Source organism: Prionailurus bengalensis, chromosome E3 (assembly GCF_016509475.1).
Source record: "Prionailurus bengalensis isolate Pbe53 chromosome E3, Fcat_Pben_1.1_paternal_pri, whole genome shotgun sequence".
Taxonomy (NCBI): Eukaryota; Metazoa; Chordata; class Mammalia; order Carnivora; family Felidae; genus Prionailurus; species Prionailurus bengalensis.
Genome location: NC_057357.1, coordinates 27,833,704 through 27,854,689, shown reverse-complemented (window position 1 = coordinate 27,854,689; position 20,986 = coordinate 27,833,704). Strand labels below are relative to the sequence as shown.

General features: G+C 47.6%; 1 protein-coding gene across 1 annotated transcript in view; it reads left to right on the top strand.

Annotated features, from left to right (window-relative positions):
- The window catches only part of XYLT1 (xylosyltransferase 1), a 309,644-nt gene that overhangs the window by 75,064 nt on the left and 213,594 nt on the right, over positions 1 to 20,986 (top strand). Inside the window, exon 2 of the mRNA XM_043560440.1 lies at positions 13,869 to 13,907. Coding sequence (XP_043416375.1) covers positions 13,869 to 13,907 — 39 coding nt within the window. The remainder of the gene's footprint in view (positions 1 to 13,868; positions 13,908 to 20,986) is intronic.

Sequence of the window (20,986 nt, the reverse complement as noted above, 5' to 3'; positions counted from 1 at the left end):
ACGTGGGAGGGAAAGCTGGCTTCTAGGGACGAGTCCCGTCACTCCCCGCATGAACCTTCTCCATCATTCTCTGCTGCTCTTGGCATGAAATCCAAATTCCTTGGAACCCACAGGGAATGCCTGGCCCGGCCCGGCCCTTTGACCAGGTCCTCCTGTGTCCCCTTATGCCCCTCATCCCTCCATATGCTAGGATTGGGCTGCCTCTCTTTGTTGCTTAAAAACGTTGCTAATGCTATACTTCCTGCCTAAAATGGTTATGGGCTTTCCCATCTCAAGTGAGTTGACCCTTGTTTATTCTTTGAAGCTCATTCTCTTTTACTTTATTTTACTTTCATTTATTGTGAGAGGGAGAGTGTATGTGAGTGGGGGAGGGGCAGAGAGAGAAGGGGGAGAGAATCCCAAGCAGGTTCTGCACTGTAAGTGCAGGGTCTGATGGGGGGTTTGCACTCATGAACTGTGAGATCATGATCTGAGCCAAAATCAAGGGTTAGAGATTTAAACCACTGAGTTACCGAGGAGCCCCTGAAGCCCATTTTAATTGTCACTCCCTAAAAGAATCGTCTTCATTGCCCGACTTGGTTGAAGTTCCTATGTTTGATGTCCTCCCCACATCCTCTTGGATGGCATTTCTCACAAACGGAACTAAGTCATGAATTTTGTCATCCTTGTTTGATAGATGGTGACTGAATCCATTCACCCCTATTCCATCCAGCTTGTTGCACCCTAGGTGTTTATTGAAAGGGCGACAGTTGTTGAATTCCACAGGCTTTATGAGAGGCTGTATTTCAGAGTGTTGAGGGGCAGGGCCTCTGGAGCCTGAATTTGATCAAATTCTGGCTCCAGCACTTTGTAGCTGTGTGGCTTTGGGCATCTCCTAGAACCCCTTTGAGTCCAGTTTCCTCGTCTGTGAAATAGAGGCTAATCATAGTCTGTGCCTTTATAGGATAGTCAGTGGCTTAGAATAGTGCCTGGCAGGTAGCATGTGTTGGTGCTGGTGGTGGTTGTTACCATTCATTAGTGGCAATAATCACCTTGACAGATGGACCCAGCCAGCTTAAGAAAACGGGGAAGGAGAGAAGGTTAATTGTGAGAGGCACGTCACAACTTGGTTTGGTTAGCAACTTGAGCGATCAGAGACGAGTTGTTTGAAGCCTCCGTCTCCTCATCTGTCAAATGGGGGCAGCGTTACCTTCTCCACATTCTCCATTCCATAGTGCCTACTTGGAGGATTGGTGTGAGAGCTTAAAAGATGGGGTTGTAGATGGCCAAGCCCAGGTCGAAGCACACAGCAGGTGCTTGAGGAAACTCAGCAGTCCCAGTACAGCGAGAAATGGATCAGCAGCTCCTCATATGCAGTAATTAGATGGCTGGAACCATGCTTGGGGTCTGAGGAGTTGGGCTGCAAATCTGGGTTCCCATGACAGCCTTTCAGGGAGAGGTCTGCTTCTCTGTGATTTAAAACAAAACAAAAAAATACCACGGATGATCCAAGGTGCTGGTTTTATATGGCAGCTAATGAGATACCAGGACAAGTAATTGGAGAATGCATTGCTCACAGATACAATAAATACAGCGATGATTATATATTAGCAGTTCTCAAATGGCTCATAATGCAGTGAGATTGCATGAGGTCAAGAATATGTTAGAAAACAGATGTTGTTGAGGTATGTTACAGCCTCCAGTGATTAGTTCTTATAGCCCGCACTTTTGGAAAAAATACTTATTTGATGATGATTATGAACCAGACATGATTCCAAGTGTTTTACAAACGTGTATTCAGTCAGTCCTGAGCACAGGCTTCAGTGGTGGGTGTTACTAATACTCTGGTTTCATATGGGGAAACAAAGGCATCAACAGGTTAAGTAGCTTGTTGAAGGATAAGCAGAGTAAGCAGCCAACCCAGCATTTGAATACAGGTGCACTGGTACAGGAGTCCATCTTCTCAGCCACTGAAGAATGGAAATAGGTAATCAAATGCAAAATACTCACTTGACCCTTGAATGGGCCAAGCCAGCTGTCCTTGGTCCTGATACCTCCAGGTCTGTCGATTGATGGAATTTGTCTACTGGGTTCTAGAATCCATTGGGAGAGTTGCAGCCCTCCAATTAATGGAAGGTACACAGCCTCTTCTCTCTGCCTGTGACACTGTATGTCCCCCCCCCCCATCCCTTTCCCCTTCAAACTCTGTCCTGATACTGATGGTCTTGGACTCAGTTAAAATGTCTAAGTGGTTCACTATACCTGCTGAAACACAGAGTCTTAATTAGCCTTAATTTTTGAAGTCTACAGCTGTAAACTGTGTTGGAAAGATTGAAAAGATTAGTGCACTAGTAATAAGATAATTGTCCCTGAGAAATGCTGTTAGCATGTAAATACAGTTAGCGTGTGAAATCAGCAACTGTAATATTTCCCCGTTTTGGTGTTTAACGATGCTCCTGCATGAATAATTATAACTAAATGCAAAGTGCAGAAATAAAATACTGCATGCTTTCCCTCTTCCTCACCTCACAGCTCAGAAAGAAGTCTGCGGAGTGGGATCTCTGCTGCCATGGCCCTCCCTCCCTTCGCACAGTGGCCATTGGAAATTAGTACTAGGAGTGGGGTGACTTAGAGGCAATTCCCCAAAATTAGGGGTAGCAGGCAAACAAAACTTAGAAATCTCACAGCAGCTTTTTGGAAGGCTTCAAGCGGAAGAGACCACGTGTTCATGCAAGTGAATGCTCACAGATGTTTGCGTGTACACATGTATGCACGAACACACACAGACTCACAGTCCTATACAGAGCTTGAAGAATAACGGTCTTGGCTACATAGGACAGAAGCAGATGCAGTAAATGTCAACCCACCTTCTTGGACCTGGAAAAGCTGTAATAAAATACGCTGTACCTGCCACCACTGAGGGGCCTGCCCTGTTTGTGTTGAGCTTTTGTAGCCTTGGCTAAATTGGGAACTTGCTTGCATTTTATGATGTCGGTGTAGGTAATAACTTCCCAGGAAACCACAGCTTGCCAGATAAGCTACATATGCCACATGGAGGAACCTCTCTGTTTCTTCATCTCACATGGTGGCCAGTCGGTTGAGTTCATCTGCTTTCTGCTCAGTCTTTGATGCCCAAGGCTCATCTTTGCAGCAGGCACTTGACCTCAGGAAAACCTCCTGCAACTCCTAATTTGGCCGGGTTCTGAGGATTCATCTTTTAAATCCCAACCCTGTGTGGCTTCAGGTTCAGTTAATGTGGGCTCAGTGAAAATATGAGTGCTGTGTAGGTTGATAGCCACAGGGCTTCAGATATGTGTACAAAGAAGATAGTCCAGGGTCTTGGGAAAGCAGGGCAAGTTGTTAAAATAGTAGTTGGCTGGGAAGGTGACCCTCACCTCTACCGGATGAGGGGACTCAGCTGCAGACACAGTGTCTCGGATGTGTGTTCATCTGTGCTTCTTAGGTCAAACTGTCCTTGGATTTTGTAGCCAAGTTGGCCTTAAGACCAGTCTATGATACGTATTCTGTATTTATCTCTCATCCCAGGGCCTCCGTTGAGAGTGTCGAGACTTAATAAATCAGATCGTGGAGTTGAGGGCCCATAGCAGCCACCAAGCCTCCTTCATAAGGGAAGCCTGTCTGCAGGCTGGGTAGCCTGGAGGGCACATGCCCCTTCTAAGGGAGACAGCTGCTTCCCAGATCCATACTACTGGTACCTTAGGGAGGTGATGGATTTGTGTTTCCAAGTCTTAGGGTTTTCTAAGAAATGCCAGGACTTTGCAATTTTACGTGGGACCTCCCAAATATTGTTGGCATGGTATTTAACGGTTTGCTTTTGAAAATATTGTACAGGGTAAACAAAACATGTCTGAACTGAATCCTGGTCCATAGGTCCCCAGTTGGCTCTTTGCTACCTGTGCAATAAATCTCTGAAGATGAGGCTCTCAATGTGCCTGCAACACAGGGGCTCCTACTTGGTCATCAGCAGTGACTGTTCCCACATCGTGAATCGGGTCATCTTGAGACTGCAGACTTGAACTGGCCTCTTCTCCAGTCCTTTCTCGTCCTGCCCTCTCTGTGTAGATGTCTCAATGAAGTTTGTGGGAAGGAAACACTTAGTACCCTGAAGAGATCCTGCAGTTATGCCAAACATGTCACGCGTGTGAGTGAGCCCCCCTCCCAACCCCGAGTGCCCAACCCCACTGCAGAAAAGCATAAAAATAAAAGGGGATCTTTGTAGACTTCAGGTCAGCCAAATGGTACTGGGCACTGTGGTTGTCTCCTGGGTGCTGATTAGCAGCTTGCTTGGGGGTCTCAGGCTCTTGCCTTGACCTTGGCACAGGGTCTGGCAAATTTGGCTTTCTGGGTGTAGAATGGGTTGTTTAAGAAACAAAGCCATTGAGACTGAGTTGAGGAGAGTCCTCTATTCACTGATGAAAGGAGCTCATTGTACACAATCCATGTGCCCTGCTGAACCCCCTTCCTCTGGCCTCCTCCTTTTCCCTGTCCCCCAGCTGGGGCTTTGTCAGTGGGCTACAGGATGCTGTATCCCAGGCTGTGCTTTCTTCCCATTTTCCTGTCTGGGCAGCTCTGGGGTTGCTCCGTACAGAAGGAGAGCTGGGACTCGGAGCCCCTACGCACGTTCTCGGCTCCTAGGGCCAATTCTGTTGTCGTGGGTGATGAGCGCGCTTCCTTCCGGGACAGCTAGGAACAAACAGCCAGTTCAGAGGCAGCTGCGTGCGGTGGCTACGCAGGAAGCCAGAAAACAGTGGTGCTAATAACCTCTTCCTGTTCTGTGCTCCGCACTGAAGCGTCCCCATCACCACCTCCCTGTGTGATCCCACCACCCCAGGAAAAATCAAAGCTATTGAGCTCTAGGTAGAGGCTTGTAAATGAATAAACCACAGTGTTGAACTTACTGTGGATTAGTAGAACTTTGATCCTTTTTAGGTTAAGGCATCCCTAACGTTGCTTCTTTGGGACTGGAAGTGAGGGTGGGGTCCTGATGAATCAGCCATTGAGTGGGTAGAATGGTACAGCGATAAACCCTGGTGGCAAAGAGATGGGGGGGGGGGGGGGTCGTCACCAACTCGGGCTTGCCCAGGTGGGTGGGGCAGGGCCGTAGCTGAGAGGAGGGTGTGTACCTACCTTAAAGAAGTAGCAACTTCCTCCAGTTCAGCCATGCCAACCAGCATGCCCACTTGGCCAGATCTTTGGACATTCTAAGAAAAGCCATAAATCTGGATGTTCTGAAATCACCCAATCTTTGGGGGTTGGCAACTAGTAGAAAAAAAAATGTAAAAAGCGCTGTGTATCGTTTAAGTCAAACCACACCACATCTGAGGGTTCTGGTTACTTTTTTTTTTTTTTTCCTAACGTCTATGAAGATTAGAAGGTTCAGTGGGCCAATCTCTGTGGCTTCTGGGCAACTCATGTAACCTCTCTGAGCCTCTGTTTTCTCCTCTGTAAGTTGGCAACAGTACCACAGGGTGTCCGTACTCTGGCAACAGAGGTGAATGTGCATGCCCATTAGGGGCCTCTCACGATGCTAAAAGCATGATATAAAACCATCTGTTTCCAGACTTGATGGCCATCCTGTGGTAGCCAGCCCTTGAGGATGGAACGAGGATTTATTGAAATAATGCGCATGAACTGCTAAATGTGTTGCTTCATGAGGACTTTGAAAATAGCTGTCCTAGTGGCCACCGTCATTGGTGCTGTCACTGTCATCCCCACCGTTGATAACATTAAGAAACCTAGGAGAAGGCCAGGAGGCAGGAAGGAGACCCTGAGTCTCTTTGCTCTGAAACCACCTGCCTTTGACCCTGACTCTGAACATAGGAACCCTCTGTCCCCTGCATGTTCGACGACCAGCCATCTCTTTTCCGGCCCAGGAAGGAGGCTCCCCTGTTCTGAGGCACAGCCTGGAGTTGGGAGTGTCCCCTCTGCAAGCACTGTGAAGTTCTCCCCTTCATCACCCTGTGCCCAGCATCCTGGGATCAGTTTTCCCCCATGGCTTGAAACAGCAGGTCTGTGTGTGGCATCCTGGAAACACTCCAGACCTGAAACACTGCTGAATTGGTTTTCCCAGAGCTGGGATATGCTATCCTTTGAACAGAAAATGTCCTGGTTAGAGGCTCTTGTGTGGGAGCTGAAGAAGAGAAAATGAAGAAAAGGCAGAAGGGACAAGCATAGAAATTGACTTTGGCAAAAAGGGATGAACCCAGGATTTGGCATTAAGAACCTTGGATTCTAGACCAGGTTTTGATAGAAAGTGCATGTGGCCCTTAGGACATTCACTTCCCATCTTGAATCTTCTTTTCCTTACCAGAAAATGAAGGGTTTGATTCAAGTCAGGGACAGAAATAAGTTTGCATCTCCTAGGAAAATCCGAATCTGTTAGTAATGTCTGCCCAGAGGGCCGTATTGAAACTTCGAGGCTGAGTAATTGCTTAGTAATAGCCACCTTGGGCACCTTGCAGGGAAGCACTGAACACCTATCCGCCACCTCTAAGTCTCCTGGTACTCAGTCTTGGATTCTGGGTCTTAAACCTGAACTGTTTGCCCGTGGGACAGAAGGCCCACTCACTAGTGCCAGAAGCTATAGAGCAAAGCATAGTCTCTCTGGAGCTCGCGACAGTATCTGCAGGACACTCAGTGGCATTGGCTCCCGTGGGCCGTCTGCCATTTTGGTGACCACAGCAAGTGAGTGCAAAAGTGGTAGGTGCCACGGCATGTGCCTGGGGAGAAAGCTAATTATCACGCTGAGCTTGAGATGTGGCTTGTGTCCACGTGGAGCTCAGGTGGCCAGCTTCAGGAGGACATGGAGTCCTGGAGACAGCTACCAGCACCTCTTGCCCAGCAGTGGTGGGTGGAGGCTGCGTTTCTCAGGTTTCTTCTGGCACGTGGCCTGTCTGGTTTCTGGTCTGAGCTATGAAAAGCCGAACACGACAGAGTGGTGGTAATTGTCCTCCAGAGGAACTGACACTTGTGGCTTGCCCACTGTGCACCAGGACTGAGCAAGGCTCTGCTCCACCATCTGAGTTGGTCTTCACTTTGTCCCTCTGAGAAGGTTGTTGTTAGGATGGTTGCCATTGTGACAAGTCACTGGCCTGAAGACACACACGAGGAGATGGGAAGGTTACCACTTACTAACAAGTGACCTTGAGCGAATTCCTTTCTCCTCTGAGCTTCGAATACATCGTCTGTAAAATGGGTCTGTTAATACCTACATTGTTAAGAGGTTTAAATTAGATGGTTCTTACTACCCACTTAGGACAACGCTTTGTTTTCACTATGAGCCAATGTTAACTGCTCTTCTAATAATTGTTGATACCAGCCATGCGACCTTAGGCGAATTGCCTTAGTGAATGGAGGTGACCGATACAGTTGTTGGCAGTGACCAGGTAGCAATCCAGCCAGAAGCTTTGCTGTCTTGCAAGGACATGTGCAGTGTTGGTAAATCTCTCATTTTCAATTATTTTTTAATGTTTGTTTATATTTGAGAGAGTGTGCCCGCATGAGTGGGGGAGGGGCAGAGAGAGAGGGAGACACAGAATCGGAAGCAGGCTCCAGGCTCTGAGCTGGCAGCACAGAGTCTGACACGGGGCTCGAACTCATGAGCTATGAGATCATGACCTGAGCTGAAGTCAGACGCTTAGCAAACTGAACCACCCAGACCCCCCCAAATCTCTCATTTTTTAAAAGAGAAATGAGAAATCTGGATTTGCATGTGACCTATCCTGGTTTTAGAACATGGGCAACAAGGAAAAATATGTCATCGATATTACAGGCCAAAAAATACCACCTAGCACGAATCATCTAGAGGCCACCAATTGGCCATCCCATGTTAACACTTCCTACCACAAGCCTCTCCTCTTTTAGGTAGGTGTGTTCAAAACCTTGTTGTTCAAAGAATTCTAATTCCATGTGGTTTGCAAAGAATTACAAAACCTCTTAAGGCACACACAGAACCAAGTGTGTGGTTTAGATACTGGATAACTGTTTATTCTCACAGGTGTTCACACCCACCTGGAGAACCATTGAAGTCCTTCCAGAGTTTCCATGCATCTGTGGTCTTTTGTAGCTTCCAAGGTGATTCACTAACTCCAAGGGCCCGAACTTCATTTTGAGGTCCTGTGGCTCTGTTCCGGGGTGTGGGTTACAATCTGTGGAAGGAAGGCCAAGTGGTAAAGAGACCTGTAAATTCTTAAAACTTGGAAGACCACAAAGACAGGACAGAGTAAGGAAATTGCACCCAGTTGAAAGGGCCCAACTCTGCACCACCGTCTCTCTAAAGCACTGCCAGTGTCCTTGACATCTCTGTGAGGTTTCTGTTTTCTCAGTCTTTCTTCGAGATGAGTTTGCATTTTCCAACAAGGTGAGGGCTGTGTGATTCTGGCCGGCGTCTGTATTCCCAATGTAGCCTTTCTGAGAGAACAAGGGGACTTGTGTGCTGTTGGAATCCCTCCCTCATCGACCAGTGTCACCCGCCATGCACGTCCCCAGCCTTCATCCCAGGAGCCACGGACACATGAGATAAGCTCCTTGTGACATCCCAGAGGGACACCTGGCAGACAAAGTCCCATTGTGTGAGCACCTTCATGGCTGTGAACAAATCCTGAGGAGTCCAAAGGAGCCACTTATCCCCGGGGGAAGAAAGCTGGAAAGATGAAGGTGATGGTCAGGGTTTCCGGGGCAAGGAGGTCATCACCATGTAAGTGGAGAAAAAGGAAGGAGCAGAAAACACCTTGTACCCCACTGTGGATGGAATGGTTTGTCCCCCTAAATTTGTTGAAATCCTGACCTGCAGTGTGGTGGGGGCTGCTGAGGGCAAAGCTCTGAAAAACGGAAGGAGTGCCATTATAAATGAAGACACTGGAACGCTCCCTCAGCCATTCGTCTAGGTGAAGGCACAGCAAGAAGAAAGCTGTCCATGAACTAGTAAGTCCTGCCAGACCCTGAATGCACCAGCACCTTGATCTTGGACCTCTGTGCCTCCAAGACTATGAGAAATATAATTCTGTTTCTAAGTCACCCAGTCTGGTCAGTTAGAGCCCTCAAACAGACACATACCCATCATGGAAATGTCTAGTGGATGCAGAACGTGAGCATCAGAGTTGCATGAACACCTCAGAGCCTTGGTGACTGACTGGGGATCAGAGGGGAGGGGTCCTATTCTTGGTCTCGCACTGGCTATCTGTGTCACTTCGGATGCTTCCAGTCTTGAATTACCCATGCTACAGTGCAGGTCTTGTCAAGCTTCAGTACGCATAAGACTCACCCAGGACTGTTGAATGAAAACGCAGGTTCTTGGGCTCCTGGCCCAGAGATCCCGATTCACTAAGTTCATGGTTTTGTAAAGCACCAGGATATTGGTGAAGGTGCCGGTTTCAGGCCGCTTGCAAACCTAAGCATCAGTCCTGGCTCCAACCCTTATCAGGCCTGTGTTTCTGGGCAAACGATCCTCCCTGAGTTTCAATTAATCTGATCTGTAAAAGGGGGAGCATGATACCTGCCTTGGCAGAGTGGCAAGGATTTCATGTACTTGGCACAGAATAAACACAGAAAAGGAGATGGCTAAATTTGCCCATTTCACTACTGTGTGTGTTCCCCATTTGCTGTGTGTGTTCTTTCTTTTAGTAGACCTCATCCAGGTTGCAAGATGATTTTTTCTGATGGGGGAGTGTGTTCTCCAGTGGAGCTAATATAAAATAATGGAGCACAGGTTTCTCAAGTACAGGGCCCTGGTGTCCAGTCCAGGCTTCAGTACTGTCTGTGTAACCTTGGACACGTCGCTCAATTTCTCTGGTCATCAATTGGCTCATTTCTGTAATGAGCATCATGGAAGTCTCTATCTCCTAGGGTTGTTACAAGGGGTCAGTGGAATGATAGATGTCTAGAAGGTAAGCCAGTGTCTGAAACGTGGTAAGAACTCCAGGTATTAGTTATCACTTAATAGTTCTTACTAGTATTGATGATTGTTGGAAACAGTCAACTAATAGGCCCATGGGTTAAAGTTTAAAATAAACTGGAGAAATGAAAATGGTAATTACCTCAGGGCAAGAGGATTCTGAGAAATCCTGTTACCATTGTTTGTCTTGGCATTGGAGTAAATTCAGAGGTACTGGTCCATTTGGCAAAGAGATGAAAGTGACCTCCTATGTAGTATGAGGTCTTGGTGGTTGAGAATGTCCTTTGCTTGGCATAACCTACAGCTTATGGGGAGTGTGGCACATAGTAGGTCCTAAATCATAGCTATAAATGGTAGTTAGTTCAGGTTCCTGAGGTTTGTTTGCATACTTGGGGAGAGTACATAGCATTTTGTTTCCAAGGCTGGACTGTCCATTATGTTTTTGTTAAGATCAATCTTCAGAAAGTGTATCAGTTAGTTACTACCACAATGATGGCTGTATAACAAAGCACCCTGAACTGTGTGGCTTGCAACAACAAGCATGTATTCTATATGTGTCTGAAGGTTGGCTGTTCAAGGCTGGGGTGGGCTTCAAGCTGCAGGTTGCATATAGGTTTGTTCCCTGTGTGTGTCCTCCTCCTTGCACCAGCAGGCTACCTGGGGCATGTTCTTGTGGGGATAGCAAAAGCACAAGAGATGATGTTCAATCACACAAGCATATTTCAAGCTTCTGCTTAGGTCCTGTTTGTTAATCTCCCCTTGGATGAAACACATCAAAATGGCAAGCCCAAGGTCAAGGGATGGGGCAGAACACTCAGCAAAGAAATGGAAAGTCATGTGACTAGAGGGCGTGGATACAGGGAGTGGTGAAGAATGCGGGCCACTAAATCTGTCTGCCTGGTTCCCTATTTGACTTCCCCAATTTAGTCATTGCAATAGATGATATGAAAGGGCTTCCCTTGCTTTAGGCAGTTCCGTAGCCCCAGTATCCACATTAAGATTCTAAAAGCACTCCACTGTAGCATCCGAGCATGTTGCAAATTCCCCTTTGGTCTCCAGGAGCCTTTCCCCTGACAGACAGGAATTTACTCTACTGTAAACCAAAGAGTCCCAGTTTAGACAGACACGATGGATTAGGCAGACAGCATCATTGACCCGGTTCCACTTCGTTAGCCTTTCCAATTAAGGAGGATGTTGCCGAAAGGGAGACCTCACAGATATATTGCCATACCTGGAATCTTCTGGATGGAGCTTCTGTAGGGAGAAGCTTAGGTTTTGAGTGTGCACAGAGGGAGGAGATTGAATTTTTGTTGGCAAGTGAATCCTAAGTGTTAATAACATGGCCGCTTGGGAGTACTCTGTCTGCTTCCTGGCTAGGTCATTAACATGCTAAGTAGATAATACTGGACCCCTGACCATGTGCTGGGAGGGTTTCTGATCTTGGAATGCCAAGTAAAGAGCCGGTGCTCTACCAGAATCTAAGGATCAGCATTGGGTTTTGTCAGTACAGTTGACAAGTTGACAGAGTTTTCTGTGGTTTGCCAAGGACGATCGCTTTCAGGGAAGTTGTTCTTAGGGGTTCAGGATGGCATTCTCCCCTCTCCACCCCTTCAGGATTCTGAGCAGTGAAGCATAAGCCCCAAACAATAGCCAAATGGGCTGAGAAGTACAACTTAATTAATCTGGGCGCACACCCAACACCCCAGTGTGGTTCTTCACTGTGACCTGGCTTTGAGAATGAGGCTCATGTTGGAGTCTGAGAGGCAGCTTCTTATCTTCTGGCCAAATCGAGATGGCAGAAACTGAACTTTGGGAGAGACACACAGGCTGACTCGGAGTTGAAGAGTAATGTGGCATGCCCTCACCCACAAAGCAGCATGCCTGAGGCTGGAGTCCCACCCTGTCATAGACCAGGAGGAGAGCCTTGTCTCCCAAAGACAAAAGTGGGTCCTGTCCAGTGTGCCTGACACAGGGAAAATGGAAGAACAGGGTTGCCACTCCCTGTGTGTGAGGATGAAGAGGCTGGTCAGGGGGAGCCCCGTGAGGAATGGCTAAAACACGGAGGCTGCTCATTCAAAAATGCCTCAGCCAAGGTTCTCACCCATATAGTGGCCCCCTCCTCACCCTTGGGAGGGAGCTAGATAAGGGTTTAAAAAGAGAGCCTCTAAAATTCTTGCAAGGCTTGAAGGACAAGGCTGCAGTGTCCAGAGAGGGGGAGGAGTATTCCCCTCTGTATCTTCCTGGGTCTGAGGAATATTCTGTGCCTGGGTAGAATGTGAAAATTGGAGTGAGCTGTTTGCCTGGTGGTCAACTTGGAGCTGTAGGCTTGGAGAAATGCTGGGGACTGGATTCAGAGCTAGGATCTGGGGTGGGGGTGGGGTGGGTGGGGAAAGGAACCCTTCATCTTGAAAGAAAACTCAGAACAGACCAGAGCTCAGGGTTACTTTGGCATCGTTATAAAGATACCACAGCGGAATCATTAAGAAAGCGACTGACCATTCCCCTAGGGTAGGGGTTGAAAATTTTGCCGCAGTTTTTTCTTTTCTAATTGTGGTAAGAACACAACAGGAGTTGTACTCTGTTAACACTGCAGTATACACCTAAAAATTTTGTTCACTGTAACCACAATGTCATACAGCTGAATGCCAGGGTTTCTACATCTTGCATGAATGAAACTTGACACCTGTTCAATAGGAACTTCCCATTCCTTGCCTCCAGCCCACCTGACACCCACCCTTCCCCTCTCTGTTTCTGTGAATTTGACTATTGGAGATGCCTCATGGGAGTGGAATCATGACACTTGGGTGCCCATGCTCGTTGAAGCCATACAACAGCCAAGATAGGAAAAAAGGGTAAACATCTGTTGATGGATGAATGGATCAAGATGTGGTGAATGCGTATAATGCACTGTTACTCAGCCTTATGTGACAACAAGGATGAACCTTAAGGATGTTACATAGAGTGAACCAAGTCAGACCACAGAAGGACAAATACAGCATAATCCCTATACTTCCTGCTTATTCACCGACTAGGGCCGGGGGTGCTCAATTGCATGGCTTCCTAGAAGCCAGTGCTGGAAAATCTCTTGCCTAAAGCAACGCTTCCAAACTGAGTTTGTCCCTCGGGGCCCTAAAATCAAGCCCATTCTCTGTAACAGGCAGCTTGAGGTTGCTTTCCCAGAATCCTGAATCCAGGGTGGTTAAGTTCAGAGCCGACACAGTGCAGACAAAAGTAGTCTTTATGTGCTGGGTTTCCTGTTTTCCTTGGAAACCACTTGCTGAAAAACCCTGCCTCCTCCTCACCCATCCCTCCCACCTCTCGACCCACCCTGCCCCCCACCCAAAGAGTTCATGTTTAATGACCCGCGACATGACCACCAAGCCTTTCCAGTCAATTGGCTTTTGTAGAGAGTGAATGAATAGGACTTTTCTCTGGCCTTCGCTATCCTGAAAAGACTCTTCCCCAGCCCATTGGATTGTGCTGTGAAAACGAGGAATTAAGCTCTTCTTTTTCTGTCTGTTCCTTCCCTCATTTTTTGTAAGACCAGGCACAAATTGGTGGCCTTGCCCCCCTCATCTGGACTCTGTTCCTTGAGGTGTGTTTCTAATCTTGTCAGGGGTCCATTCTCTCCATATAGAGGATTTGAACACACTTTGAGAGAAGCAGCAAGAGTGCTTTCTTTCCTATTTCCTTACACTTGCACATTTGCATGATCACCGTGGCGGGTGTCCCCTTAACCTGTCAGTGAGAAACTTGAACCCCCTTAGTCATCTGGGTGTGGGAAGAAGTTAGGGGGAGATTGGGGATTGGGTCAAGCCCTTCTCATGAGTTGTGGAATGGGGAAGGCATTTGGGCAGCCCTCCCTGTGGGCTTGTTAGGCACTGAAGAGATGTAGCTTTGTTGGAAAATGCGAACTGGCTTAGTAGGCTCAGTTTCCCCCCATCACTTACCTGTGTTTTCTCCTCTCTCCCTGCAGGACCCTCATCCAAGTCCACCGATCACCCTGGAGACACAGGTCAGTACCTTCCCCTGATTTTTCTCACTTACGTGTGCCAGCTCTTCAGGGGGCTTGGTGCACCCTCTTAGCTCAGAAAAGCTGGGCAGGCACATCAGACCATCCTCTTGCCCATTGGGATGTGTGCAAGCACACACAGGTGGGGACACGTGCCAGCCGATTGTGTGTGCACGCACGTGTGTACCCTTGTATCCGCGTACTCATCTTCAGGGCCTGAAAAGTGACGTCGCCTGTCAGTCTCCCTCCTGCCATCTGAAATATTCCCATGGTGGCAGTGCCTACCTTGCGGCGTTGTGAGCACAGCAGAAAATGGTGTCCGTGAAGTCACCAGTATGTATTAAGTACTGGTGAGGTAGCTTTTGAAACCAATAGACTGTTGCCTTTCCTGCTGGGCTTTAAGGGGAGCTATCTTTGGATTGATGGTTTCCTGGGCTCTGAGGGTTGGTCACACAGAGAGGAGACCAGATGGACTGCATCCAGAGCCCTGTCTGCCCAAGACAGGCAAGCCTGCTGGAACATTGCAAGGCTGTGCAGCAGCGTTGTGGCTGTTTCTGGAGTTGTCTGGAAAGACCCACCTGCCTGTCTCCCTCTCCAGCCTCCTTCAGGGGTCCCTGTTCTCACCAGTGTCTCTGCCTCAGTCTCCCCTAGGGGAATGAAGGTCCTCCCCCACCTTCCCCCCACCCCCCACCCAGCTTCTCCTTACCAGATCAGGAGGGCCACACGTGATGGGCAAAGTGGAGTCCTCTGCCTTCTCTTTCCTACACGTATGTTGAGTTCTGTCGACTTCAGGACCGACACAACAGAGCAGGTGGGAAAGAGCATGTGACTTGGAGGATAAGGACCCCGTTCTCTGGCCCTTTTGGGCCATCCTCTGGTCTGGTTCCTCTGAAACTTCTGCCAGTGACCTGTCACCTTAGCTGTGTTTGCCCCATGTGAATCACACCTGTTCCAAGTCCCATAGAAGTACATTGGCCTTAAATCAACCTAATGTACTTTCAGAAGTGGACTTACTGTAAGCTAATCGTGCTCAGTCAAGGCGATCTTTGACCTCCAGAGGACGTACGACAATGTCTGAAGACAATTTTTGATTTTCTCACCTTGGGGTGGGGAGGTGACTACACCAGGGTAGCAGGTGGGGAGGTAGACTCCAGGGATGCTGTTAAACTTCAGGCAGTGCCCGGGCCAGCCCCCACCCCCGCTCCCCCCCCACAGAGAATGAGCTGGTATAAAAGGTCAGTAATGATGATGATGAGAAACGCTATCCCGTGGGATAATATTGGTGAAATCACAAGCAAGGAATCACATGCTGGTTAGATTTTTTTTTTCCACGAAACATTAAGAATTAAGCTATTCAATAGTTAAATGATTAAATATTAAACGATTAAATAAAAATAAATAAAAATATATAAATTTTAAATATTAAACTATTAAACTATATTAAAATGTTAAGCTATTGGTTAAATATGATTAGTTAAATATTAAACTATTGAATATAAATATAAAATTAAAAACACAAAACTTAAAATACTAAAATACAATTTAAAGGTTCCTTTTGAGTTCCCTCCAAAATCATCTACTATACTCTCAGAGCATTTGTTTGTATGCTGTGTTTTGGAAAACAAGGCTCTCCCCAGTCTACTGAGTGGATTACCAGAGAACTTCCACAGTATGTTTTCATTTTTTGTTACTTTTTAATGATTTTTTTAATGTTTATTTGTGAGAGACAGAGCACAAGTGGGAGAGGGGCAGAGAGAGAGAGGGAGACACAGAATCCGAAGCAGGCTCCAGGCTCCGCCCTGTCAGCACAGAGCCTGATGTGGGGCTCAAACTCACAAACCAAGAGATCATGACCTGAGCCAAAGTTGGATGCTTAACTGACTGAGCCACCCAGGCATCCCAGGGTGTGTTTAAATGATGGCCCTTCCCTTGATCAGTCCTTCCCCAGAGGAAAACTTGACTCAGGAGAGCCCCTGGGCAGATGGTCTGTGTCCCGAATTCTAGGAGCCAAATCTTATTTCCCAGGGAGGAGTAGATGTGCCCCAGGTAGTTCTGTCCTTGGCTGTCTTGTGCCCTTTACTGTAGAAACCATCCAGTCAGCAATTAAGAACCTCCATGGGAAAGAACAGTCACTTGCTGATGGCTATGGTGAGGGTGACAGCTCGCCCCTACACAGTGACCTCTCCTAGACCCGAACCTGATGCCAAGCCAGCCACAGCACAAGACAGGCTTTCTATGTTGATGCCACACTATCAGGGAGATGACTCACCTGGGCTCCAGTACCAAGAGCCCCAGCCGGCTCTTGGGGGGCCGTAGGATGTTCTAAGTTCCTATGTTAAAGAGACTCTGGAACCCAACCAAAGTACTAATGTTTTTCTGTAACTGTTGGCACAAGTCCGTGGCCAGATCGTATGCTGTGCTGGGCCCCAGTCCATCCTGGGACTCATGATGGGATCCTGTTCAGCTGCCTGCAGGCAGGTCAGACAAGAGGGACATGGATGGGTTTTCTGGCAGAAAGTAGTGTCCCAAATATTACCCATATGGCAGCAGTGAGACAGCAGATGAGGCTGAGCTTGGAAAACCAACGATGCAGTGGTAAGGGACAGGTGTCCCAAGTCTGGCTTAGTTCCTGCTTCTTTGCCTCAGCTCCCTTTGCTCCTCAGACAGGCGTTACCTGGTCCAGCCTGGAGCACAGGTGTCACAGGTAGGCTTGCCTTTCAGATTCATTGTGAGCTGTGTTTGTACATGACATACCTGTGGCTCAGCTTACTTAGTGCTCGGCCTGTGTAGGAACACTGGGCCACCCAGGGTGTTCGTTGGGTCCTCCCCCAGAACTTGGTGAATCCACCCTCAAGCCCCTGTTCTGAGTTGGCGACCATAGACAGATGGGCTTCTGGAGCCCCTGTAATGCGCTTGGCCTGTGGCAGCACCGAGCTCTGCATCTGCTGGCATCAGCATGCCTCACTCTGCCTGATGGCCACATTAATAGAATGAGGGAGCCTAGCGAGGTTGAAATCCCTGGTGTCAGCTTTCCCTCAGCAGGCTGCTTCTGGGGTGCACCAAGGAAGCCCTGACTTGCCATGGTGGATGCTTCCCTAGTCTCCAGATGGTGGTTACCCAGGAACCAGAGGATGTAGTAATGAGGAGAAAGCCAGTGTGAAAGCCGTGTGAATTTGGTTACTGGCATTACCACGACCTCTGCTCACACTGACATTGACCATTTGCCGAGAACTGGCTTCTCCCACTACATCTTCACCTCATTATGTAGGTGTTCTCATGATACCCATTTTCCAGATGAGGAACTTAAGGGTCAGAGAGGTTAACACACGTGCTCAAGATGATGCTAGGAGCACATAGCATCGGTGAGTGTCAGACTGGGGGCCACAGGATACCACAATCTATCTTCTCAACTTGTATCTTAGTGTCCCAGAAAAACAAGTTGCCTTGACTGGTAGATGTGAAATGGCTCAGGCAGAACTGGAGGAATGGGCTTGATGTATACAACCCAAGGTCTAGATAAAGGCAACGCTTTGCAAAAGTATCCCCAATGTACTTAGATAAATAGGAAGAGAGATAGATGGGTGACAGGTGAGTAGGTATGTAGATAAATAGATATAATGCTTTGCACAGTGAGTAATTCTTTGACAGATGGATTGCCACAAGGCTTGTGGATAAAATGGTTTGAGCAATGGAGCCCATAGAAAATTTATTTTAAAACAAAAATGAAATCTCTCCCTGTACATCAGTAGTGTTTTTGACCAATTTAAATGCTCATTATTTGATTGTTTCTCATTGATCCCCAAGATGCCTTATTTCTGAACCCTCTCCAATTTGGCAAGGCTCTTGTCATTTAATTTTAGCTTCTCTGCCTGCCTTATCCCCTCTACCCGCCCCCCCCACCTCCTGCCCCCACCAACGTCTTCACTGTCCATTAGTTAATGTCCTCTACTCAAATCCTGAGATACCCTGGGAGTTGTAATAAAGGAACTCTTAGTTAGAACAAAGATTTGTCCATCTGGGTATTTGTGAAGTTGGCTGTACTTAGAAGGGAAACAAACCTTCGTTTGCGTTGAGAATTCTCGCAGGACCTGAATATCAAGGGCATTAGGAGGAAAAACTCCTGATTGCTCAGTGTTCATCAACCAACCAGGTACTTGAATGTCTTTGATCTGCTCCGTAACTGGGAGTATAAGAGGACTGAGTTAACTACATTCACTGAATTAAAAGATGATGCTGGGGCCATGAGGATTGTGAACAGAGCTCAGGCAGACAGAGAAGTGGGTGGTAAGAAATTAATACTCCAAAGCTACAGCTATGCAAATTCATTCATCCATTTGCTTACTTACGTAGTTCTGGGGCCAGGAAGAGGCCAGGCCTTGTGCTAGATGCTAAAGATACAGCAGTGAACAAGACAGAAAGCTCCCTGCCCATAGAGCACCTGCTCTGGTTGGGGGAGTCAACCAGTGAATTTCTGAATAAAAAAAAATGTGCCCATAATTTCTGGTAGTAATAAGTGAACAGAAATACAGGCAGGTCTGTAAGTAGGAATGGCTGGGCGCTGTAGAGAAACTTGTCCAGGGAGCGTTCTCTTTGGACTCGAGTTGCAAGCTCAGGAACGGAGGTTTGAGCTGAGAGCTTACAGTGGAGAAAGAGTTACAGGCAAAGAGACCACAGTGAGAGCATTCTGAACATTTTGCATATTATATCTGGATTCCTATAAAAATAATGCCACTTTTCCTTAGAATCAATTAAAGTGTTAGCTCCTTCGAGCTCCTTCAATGCCTTTGTGTCACTAGAACGTCAAGATGAATAAGGAATTACCTTATCAGGCAAGGGTGAAGGGAAAGGACTGGTAAGGGAGGTGGGGGGAGAAAAGGTGGTTACATTTGGAACCAGCCTGTCAAACTGATGTCCAGTGCATCTTGCCAGGGTCAAAGGAACTTAATAGCTCCTACGGTACTGTGCAGATACTGGGGACTTAGGTAAGAAATCTGGCTTATACTTAGCATTAGCTAATTTGCTGGCTTAAGTTCTGCTGAACTAAAGCCTCCCACGAAACCAGCGGTTCACAACTGGTTGTGAATTTACCTCCCCAACCCCGCCCAGGGGACATTTGACAATGTCTTGCGACATTTTTGTTACGACTTGGGGGTGGGGCAGTGCTACTGGCCTCCAGTGAGTAGAGGTCAGAGGTGCTAAATACCCTGCAGACACCTGAGGAAGAATGATCTCCCAAATATCAGCAGTGCCAAGGGTGAGATACCTTGGTACACCCCTCTTTGCTCTGTGGAAAAAGATGACCCTGGCCATGGAATCATAACCATGTAGAAAAGTGTAATTCGTTCCTTCCTAGGTGTTGCCTCGTTTATGTCCAAACGTCACCCTCTCTGGTTAATATCAGACTTGTCCCATCTCCAGCCATGACATACTCATCACCCAGAGTCTCTGGGTCTGTGTTTGCGTGCCTAGTCACTGTCGAGTAATGACTCATGCGTGTGAGCATGTGCATGGCGTAGGTAAAAGGGAAAACACCTTTCGGAGATGGTTTCCTGAGAGGTTTATGGCTCAACAGTGCAGGGTGTGTGCAGTGTGTAAAAAAAAAAAAAAAAAAAAAAAGAAGAAGAAGAAGAAGAAAAAAAAGAAAATGGAGCTACTTGGCTTGGATTCAGAGAGGGACTGGCCAAGGCTTGTGGCCTGATGGAGCAGGCTTTGCAAATAACTCGATTTGGAGGCCTGGTTCCTTTTTCTGAGGCAGACCACAGCCTCCTCCGTGCAAACTTCTCTCTGTGGAAGCTCTTTGCCGACTTGCAGGATTAAAGCAATTGCTGTCTCCTCGCCTCTCTTCCAGCTCTGGGCTTCGATTAACCTTTTCCTCCGTGGAGAGCGGTTTTTGGAGCAATCAGGGAGCTTTTGAATGGCTCTTACCTGAGTCTCCAGCCCATTAATTCTTATGGTGCCCAGCATCTGTTGAGAGGACAGGGAGACCAAATTGCTTCTCAGCCCATCTGCTTTCCTCCCGCCAGCCTCCTTGGGGGAACAGAACCTCTCTGGAGCAGACAAGGCTGGTTTTGGGACAGGCCGAGTCCCTCTCCTATGATCTTTGCTTCTGGCTCTGGTTTGCTGGGTCTTTAATCAGCCCTGGTGGGGAGTGGAGCAGGGAGGTGACCAGCTGGACCACTGCTTGGGCAGAGACAGGCAGGGAGCCTGTTTCCTGAGAACGGAAACATTCTCAGGGAGGGTTTGCGGTCCTTGGTCCTGGGCGCCTTAATGGTCTGTGTGACTCAGGGTGAACCATGTGATGCAACATTCCACAAATAGCCGACAAGTTCCCCCAAAGCCCAGCTACATGTACTGTTGTGAAAAATAGATCGTGTTGAGATCACTATTCATCCCTTCTTGGTGGGAGCTGACTTTGCCCAAGATGTTGAAGGTTTGAGTTTGGCCGTTGACTGAGAACACTTCAAAATCATGACTCTTGTCCACAGTGACTAACGTACCTTGAATATGTTTCTGTGTTTTAAGATTTTTTAACTAGTCGATATACACAGTGTTGGGCTCGAACTCGTGACTGTGAGATAGTTACATGCTCTTCTAGCTGACCCAGCCAGGTGCCTGTTGAATATAGGGTATCATGAGCCGCGAAGTGTGCAACATAAGTGGATTTGTAAACTTACCGTTGTTAGCTAACCTTCATTAAGCACTTCGAGTGGGTTCTGGGCATGTTTCTGAGCAACCTCTTGGTATAGGTTCACTCATGCAGATTTCACAAGTATCCCCAATGGGAGGTGTATCAACATCATCTCCACTTGACAAACAGGGGCGCAGAGAGGTTAAGGTGCTTGTCCAGGAGCTAATGGGGAGAGCAGCTAGGATTTGAAACTGGCCATCTAGCTTTCATTTGTCAGGTACCACAACCCCATGAGACAGGTACTAATCTTAGCCCATCTTCCAGATGAGCCGACTGGAAGGCCACGGAGACCAAGTTTCCTTTTATTTATTATTTTTTAAATGTTTATTTTTGAGAGAGTGGGCTAGTGTGCACATGTGAGCTGGGCAGGGTGAGAGAGAGAGGGGCTCCCAAA